This window comes from Rhipicephalus sanguineus, chromosome 6 (assembly GCF_013339695.2).
Source record: "Rhipicephalus sanguineus isolate Rsan-2018 chromosome 6, BIME_Rsan_1.4, whole genome shotgun sequence".
Lineage (NCBI taxonomy): Eukaryota > Metazoa > Arthropoda > Arachnida > Ixodida > Ixodidae > Rhipicephalus > Rhipicephalus sanguineus.
The window spans coordinates 145851868-145860478 of NC_051181.1; the positions used below are offsets into that span (position 1 = coordinate 145851868).

An 8611-nucleotide genomic window follows, 5' to 3' on the forward strand; every position below is an offset into this window, starting at 1 on the left:
CTTTGTGCCATTGGTCCAATTTATCTTTGAGTTTGTGGTGTCTCTGTTCGTTTCCATGCAGATCTGGCTCTCGCCTTCGTGACGTACCCTGAAGCACTAAGCAGAATATCGTTCGTGCCTCAGCTCTGGTCCGTTCTGTTCTTCCTCATGCTGTTCCTGCTTGGACTTGGCACAGGCGTAAGTGAACGGCCGCTCTTCGTTAATGTGAAGAGCCTGCTGCCAGGTATCATTCGAGGTAACGGCGCCAAGTTATTAAGACGAAAGTCTTATGTCTCATGAGTAAAAAAGCCGGCGTAGCAGTGGCGTAGCCAAGGGGGGGGTTGGGGGGGGGTTCAAACCCCCCCCCCCCCGAAAAAATTTCTGGCTACGCCCCTGCGGCGTAGCGTCGAGTGCGCGCGCGCGCGCGCGCGCGCGCACGCACACACACACACACACACACACACACACACACACACACACACACACACACACACACACACACACACACACACACACACACACACACACACACACACACACACACACACACACACACACACACACACACACACACACACACACACACACACACACACACACACACACACACACACACACACACACACACACACACACACAGACACACACAGACACACACACACACACACACACACACACACACACACACACACACATACACACACACACACACACACACACACACACACACCTAAAAGTGCGGCTTGTGGCGCACGCTCTGCGCGCTCTTCGTCTTTGCTAAAGCGTGAAGCCGAGGAGATAACGAAGAAACGTCAGATCTTCAAGGAAAACAGTTCAAGTTAAAAATGGATTCATTCGTAGGTTGGCCACCCGTCCGGCTACTCGCAGTACTGTCCCGCATTGAGAGATATTGTTCTGCGTCCCGAAAGAGATACGAAAATCCTCGAGAATGTCCCGCATTTCACGCTTTATTAATATTGTTCGGCAGCGCACCATGAGTTCAGCTGCATCTGGCCACCTTGTTTGAGGGCGTGTTAGCTGTAAGCACTCCAAGCTACCGAAAAAGTCATCTAGCCGCGCGGTTCACGGCGACGACGAATGCTTGTGGTGCCAGCTGTAGAAATGTGACATCAAGAAAGTAAGACAAGAAATATGAATTCGAAAGTGTAAAACAAGCGGCTTCGAATACTTCCCGGGCTTTTAATCAGTAACATACGGAAACTAATCCACAACTGTTTAGTGAGTGACTATGTTCTGATTCGCCGATCTTTTATGTTGATATACATACTCCGACAGGAAGCTTCCTTTCGTGTCGGAGTATCTTAGAGTGACGTATGAAATAGTTTTGTTTGCACAAATATGTATTTGAACTTCAACCTGTATCAGTTGCTCTGTTTCTCATTTTAAGAGGTGACAAATATTGCAAGAGAAAATTTCTCGCCAGAAGTTAAAAAATAATTTATTGCAATTAATTTACCATTGTACTGTGACCGACAAAACTTTCAAGGGACACTAAAGTGAAACAAAGAATCGGTTTAGATCGATACACTGTACTCTGAGAACTATATTGACGTTACTTTCTTCATCATAGGTTTATTCCTAGAGGAGAATATCAGGGTGAAAGTTTCGTTTTAAAATTTCGCGCCCAAATCTCCGCGCGTGCCATCACGGATTTCAAAGCGTATTTTTCGCATTTTGACGACATTGGCTCAACGAAATTTCCTGACACTTGGTATGTTACGTCTCTGCACCTTCCTCATTCCCCAGATGACAATGTAGTTCATTTTTACCGATTAGGAACTACTTAGGCCCTAGTAGACGCCGTCAAAATCTATGACGTCACGGTGATTGGTGCGGGAGCTTAAAAGTGGCGTCGCCACTCACATTTTCGTTTTGCGCGATTTGTGGCTTACCAAGCGTCTTCTCGCGGCAAGCGTGGTGATTTTGGTGTTGGGAAAGAGTGATTTACTAATACGAGAAATGTCGTTTTTCCATTTACTGTCAATGTAGCTCTCGATTAAGGCGTTTTTCCACGTAGGTCGGCGATGTCCAGGCGGTAACCACGGTGCTCACCGACCAGTTTCCCGCACTCACCAAGTGGAGGAGTCACATTGCGGTCTTCTTCTGCGCCATCTGCTTCGGCACGGGACTCATCCTGTGCACCGACGTACGTTGCCACGTGCCTTTTTCGTACCGCGCTTCGCAATGCCTCGCTAGCGTGTCACGCCTCGTGACACCGTGCGACACTTTGACGAAAACTTCCGTAGTTTGGCACCAACGCAGTGAAAAATATGCGGTTGCGTAAACGAATCGCACGACTAAGTCCACGTTAGCTGTCACGGGGACCGCTGATTCACACTCCTTTCTGCTCTATTCGGTCAACAAGAACACTGACGGCTGACTAACTTCCATGTTTGTTTGGGAACAGCACGCAGCTAATTCAGGTCCATCACAGATCACCTCGACAAGTAAAAAAGAAGGAATAAATGAAGAAGCGAGGATAAAATACGCATAGGTATGTTTACGTAGCCATGCCATCATAATATGGGGGCTATATTTTCCAAAAGGAACACTGGCAGGCAACTTGGAAGTTGTAGGAGCTGAAGTCTTTTAAAAGAGTGGCTTGCTGGACGAGTTGGTATTGCATCATTGTAGAAAACAGCGCATTGTAGAAAGGACGTGCGGTCCTTTCATTGTCTCCGTTTCTTTTTTGCGCTGTTTTCTACGATCAAGCCCTCCACCTCAAACTTCTATCTTCTTTTAAGTATGTTTCGAACAGACATTAACCTTAAAAATACGTTAGAGGTACTGTGCACTCTATAGAAATTGTGTCTGGGCTACTTGGTGTCTATGTTTGCCAAACATGTCGTTTCGTGCTGCTCTGTCTATTCCTTGTCTTTTTCTTCGTGCTTTAAGCTTTGCGTCAGGAACAACGTGTTTAACGAGGTCCTGTTTGTGCGGCTAGCAGAAGCCCCAATGAATGATGCGATATCACACAAAAAGTGCTACTAGCGCAGAGTGCAGTTCAAGAGTCGCATGTAGGAACACGCTAACATGTTTACATCATATGAGTATAACAGCGAGTGGCATTTCATGATAGTGAAATATGTGACTGAATAAATGAGTCACTCAATAGGATCATACACAGGCGTGATCGTCTGACGGTTACTTTGATATTACCTCCTTTGATCGAGCATAGTTTTTATTTATTTATTTATTTATTTATTTATTTATTTATTTATTTATTTATTTATTTATTTATTTATTTATTTATTTATTTATTTATCTTGTTTCTGTCCACGACCTTTCTTAACCAGAGCGGAAATGCGATGCGCCTGCTGTTTGACAACTACGGAGTTGGTCAAGCCGTGTTTCTCTACGCCATATTCGAAGTCGTCGGCCTGATGTGGATTTATGGTGAGTGCCAAGAAGGCTGAAGGATTTCGGTGTCATTTGAATCTTGAGTATCCGTCGCTTGAACAGCACTACCGTTTTACGTTGTTTTATTTAAACTAGTAACAAGCGTAACTAACGAAAAAACAAAGTCCTGCGCAATACTTGAACTCATAATGTTGGCACGAAAGTATGTGACATGCACGCCGACCTATTTACATTAATTAAATTGACCATTATATTTAGAGGATTCTCTCAATTCCTTGACATCCTTAGATTTGGTATCGTATGAAAGCCCCATTCTGGGCATATTATCAAGGTTGGGCTAGTGCCGTTGCGACACAGAAGGTTGCATACAATGGCACAAAAATTATACGATAACAAAGTTGGGGGGAATAAGCACAAACATTTCATGATATCACATAAGATTACAGTAAAGAAAATATTATCCATCACAGATCATGCGAAACCTTTTACTGCCCGTTTCTCTAAAGGACAGCTTCACATATAGAATCGAAAAGGTACACTCTACACGCATGTATGTTTATTTAAAGGACTAGGGAAAGGAACACGCACATGCATACGTTATACAATGGGCATAATTGTGATCGCATGTTTTAAAAGCGAAGAAAACAGTGAAAATTCCACGGAATTTTGCCTTTAAACGTGGCTTCACTGCTTTAAATAAAAGTACCGCAGTAAAGCTGCACTTGCAGGCTATGTTATTGTTGCCGTGAAGCCGCATACAAAGTTTTGTTTGTTAAACCACCCCTTATGTAACACCCCTCCGGGGTCTTTAAGGTAAATAAATGAAATGAAATTACTGTATCATGAATCCACACAGTTATTCACTACAAAAGGTGAAGTGAATGCGATAATGATCAAACGGAGATAACAAAATTTCTTTCTGGGGCTTTCCTTCGTGTTAGACAGGTGAGCTGATATCGTTTCAATAAAATTTTAAAGTTGTACGCCATCATGAGCCCGTGTTATAGCAGAATGTTTTCGCATTGTGATTATAGTTTTTCCGTTATTATAATTTGTGGAGCGGCTCACATACTTGGTGCAGTCAGTGCGGTCGGTTATACTTAAAGAATTCAGTTTACTTAGCAGCGATGTCTTGAATGATGCCTTGGCATCTCTGCTCGAGTGGAAGTAAAGAGTGTACTTTTGTATATACGTCTTTTCAAATGAGTTATGCACTGTATGTAAAGAAAAATAACAAATTTTGAATCCAAGTTAGGGTGTATTTAATGAAATAAAATAGGATAAGTAAAATTTCTCTCATGCTTGTGTTAATTATCTTTTTATTCGCAGCATTCCACGATCATCAAGGCTAGTCTATAAGCAGATTCCATGTTTCGATTTCAGGTATCCGAAACGTCATCAGGGACTTCGAGTTCATGCTCAACGCAAGGATATCTTGGTTCTGGAAGATCACTTGGGGATTCATCACGCCCGTGTCCCTCATCGTAAGTAGTTTGCTTATCAATCGCTAGTTCGTAGCCTCATGGCTAGTTAATACCATTGCTTGTAAGACGGCTGGGCATGTCTTCAGGTAAAGCAAAAGCCTGCAGGCCGTTTTATTGCGATAGCAATTATATGGACAGTCTCGGCGCTGGAAAATGTCCGTCCCCGTCGCCGTCATGCACCGTATATGTATAAGTATGTATGTATATATATATATATATAAAAGCCCCAAAGAAAAATAATTCAGAAAAATGCTTCCGAAGCGCGGAATCGAACCAAAGACCTCTTGCTCCGCAGCGAGTGGCGCTATCCACTACGCCACGAAACGCAGATCCTCCACGTAGCTAACGGCGAGCGTTATATACATAACCTTTACCGCTGGACGGACTCAGCGACGGCAGGCGATAATAAGCGCTTCTTCATTGCCAGCGAGATGGCGCTAGCAGCACGACGGGCGCATTTAAAAGTCGTCGTCGAGCTCGCTCGCTTCTTATATTTGCGCAGCGAGAACATTGCCCTTCCGTTGTCTGCTCGCGCGGTTTTCTGGCGGTGAGGGGAAGAGGAATGTTTCACGCTTTCACCGTGATGTCCGCGCTCATGTTACCGAGCGTACGAAAGTCACTCGAGCTGAAGGGACGCCGCTAAACGAACAAACAGAAGATGAGCGCGAACTATCAAGTGTCACAGCTCGACAGTTGAAGCACGCTAGTTTCCTTCGCTGCTTCGGCCGCCTTTGCAACAGGAACGCTGTTCAAACTGAGAGTATCCATTGGCGAGCCTCACTTCGTATAGCATTAATTTCTTGCTATCGCATTCATTGCTTCGCCCTTGCGGCGAAACTGTGCCTTTTATTTTACTTAATCAACGTTTCATCTAACTTATGCGTAGACATGGTTTTTCTTACTTTCACGAAATTTTGAAAGCATCGGCGCGACGTTTAAGTACTGTCGAGCACTCGTAATGAACACAACTATAGGGATTGCGCTCGTACACCGGATCGATCGATCGATCAATCAATCAATCAATCAATCAATCAATCAATCAATCAATCAATCCTGTCGATCGATCGATCAATCATATTCGCATTAATATTCATGGCTATGTAACTTCGGGGATACGGAGTGCGTGACAGGAATTCACTCATGTCACCATGCTCTCTGCAGCAGACCTTTACCAACTGCGTGTCACGCCGTAACAGTATGGTACTCAGAACAAAATAGACGGCTTGTCACTTTGACAGTTGCAGCAGCTTTCTTTGACACTGATTTATATCGCTCAGAGAACCTTTGATCGGTACAGACTTTGGGCTGTACCGCTGGAGTCAACTATTATTTGACAAGCTACAGCGCTAAACTGACGAGGACAGAGGAAAAGATGATCGCAATATAGTGGTTCGTGTCGTAATCCTCTTCTCCTCGTCTGTCTAGCGCTCTAGCTTGTCAGATCGCCGAAGTTTATCTCCTACTGCAGAGCTGAGTTCAGTGTCTCTGAATGCCCGCAGGCCATCTTCGTCTACGGCAACGCCATCGAGGGAGGCGCCTCTAGTCTACCGCCGCTGGGACAAACCATCGGCTGGGTCATGGCTGCCATCGCCATCGGCCAAGTGCCCCTGTGGATGGTGGTCACATTCGCCAAAGCTCCCGGAACCACCATTTGCCAGGTTCGTGTCCTGCTTCAGATGGCGTCTGGCTGCCTACATATACCAGAGAGCGGAATGCGATTGCGTTTTGCTTAACGCACTCTATAGTTTCTACCGGAGTTTAACAAGTCTGAAAAAGAAAAAGGAAAGGAAAAGCTCGGCCAGTTTCAAGCCGTGAAAACCGTGGCACAGCTGTAAGCGCGCTAGTGTTTGTGAGGCTAAACTAAGACATCTCAGTCTCATTTCGAGCATCATCATAATTTCGTTGTATTTATTTTTTATTCACTCCCCTCTGATCACGTGACCTGCGTGGCACCGGACAGACATGCAGACGGCGCAGGCTCGGACTTGGAAAAGCTCCACCGTTAAATGTAAATGACACTTTTTGGGGATTGTAATAACGTTACGTTGTTCATTACATTTTCTGGTGATTTGAAGTAACTCTAACAGCTGAACCCTTATTTCGCGAACTTTTGGGCGCTTGCGGGTGTGCTGAAGGTATGTTTTTTTTTTTGCGTTCTTGTTACATTAGCATCTCCTTTTCTGATTACAGAAACTGAAGGCGACGTTCTCGCCCTCCGAGAACTACGGTCCGCGCGACCCGATGATTCGCAGCGAATGGAATGCATGGAAGCAGGAGCAGCTGAAAGCGCGCAAGGGGCGGTTCGTAGCGCCCTCGCAAGCACCCTACGTCATAAACGGTCAAGTCAACCCCACCTACATCCACGACACCAGTGGTTAATCACCATGCACGCTCATCAAGAAGCTTTCGAACACAGGGTTTTAGCTACGTTCTTATTTTTACTTGCCGCATGTGCTGGCACGTTGACGGCTTGCACTGCTACCGAATCACAAATGCCGTCGCATTGGGACAAAACGTAAGCCTATCCGGCAGCAAACACTTGCTCTCTGAATTTGGTACGTGCCAGAGCTTGGACTTCAAAACCGATGACTTTTTATCGTCCTCTACGGGGAACGTGATCATCATCGGAGTTTATTTTGTAATGATGCGCGCTGTTGCCATTCTTCTGTCTAGAAAGAATGCACCAGCATTACGCTGATTGTGTCAAAATGGAAGGTAGACGCGAAATGACGGCTCCGCTGCAAGAGCCCAAGCGATAGGTCGTCTACTGGTCTTACGGGATGCCTTCACCTTTCTCAGCGCCGAAGATGGAAGTGACGTGTTGCTGAAGTGACGTGATCTATGAAGTGGCCTGTGTACTGTACTGTCGGCCATGTGCAGTGTGACGCGACAGTGGCAACTGCAACGAGTTTCTGTGATAAAAAAAATGCATTGCGAACGGTTGTCATAGAACAGCGAACGTCAGACTGTACTGCCGTTACACGTCAATAGACCATTCATTCTTAAATATCGGAAAGAAACAATAAAATATTTTATACATTACTTTTAGTACTGTCTCTTTTGATTAAGGCGAAAGCCTTAGATGCCTCATCGAACGCGAAAAAGTGATCGTCGGCGTCCCGCGGCGTCGGCGCCAACGCTAGTGATGCAAAAATAAGTCATCACGTGCTATGGTGGCACACGAGTGATGCAAAAAACCGTCACACGTCATCACCATATGACGTCATCATGACGTCTCAGATCGCCAAAACTTGCGACGTCATAATTAAGTCACTATGACGTCACGTGATCACGTACTCACATGATATCGCCGCTTGATCAAAGGTGGGCTGATCATGGAGGCAGTGCAAAACTAGGGGAAGTGCAGCGGGCGAGTATGAATACATCGAACGAGAAGAACAAAAAGATGGCTTTCGCCTTCGAGTCGTCTTAGGCGTATGCGTAAGGGGCACTGCGAGTTTTTACTTAGTTCTACGAGCTCATTTTCTCGTGATATCGAATGACGAAGAATAGAAGATACCTGGAAAGTGCACAGGTTAATACTTGTGCACGCGGAAACCAAACTGGCCTGCATGTTCATTAGGGTAGGGTTTATTTGACCCTCAGCAGCTCGGGATCGAGGTATACGGCGCGGCAGAAAACAAGGACGACAAGCAGACGGGGACAAGCGCAGACTATCAATTGAAGGTTTATTTTTCACATGCCGTAAAAAGACAGCACCGAAAAAATGAAGGGTGCGCACTCGGAACTATTTCGTAAAAGTGGAA

General features: G+C 45.3%; 1 protein-coding gene across 1 annotated transcript in view; it reads left to right on the plus strand.

The window, feature by feature from the left end:
• The window catches only part of LOC119397622 (uncharacterized), a 65659-nt gene extending 57782 nt beyond the window's left edge, over positions 1-7877 (plus strand). Inside the window, 6 exon segments of the mRNA XM_049416622.1 lie at positions 62-177; positions 2018-2146; positions 3297-3396; positions 4744-4844; positions 6344-6502; positions 7035-7877. Coding sequence (XP_049272579.1) covers positions 62-177; positions 2018-2146; positions 3297-3396; positions 4744-4844; positions 6344-6502; positions 7035-7223 — 794 coding nt within the window. The 3' untranslated portion in view covers positions 7224-7877.
• The last annotated feature ends 734 nt before the right edge of the window (positions 7878-8611 follow it).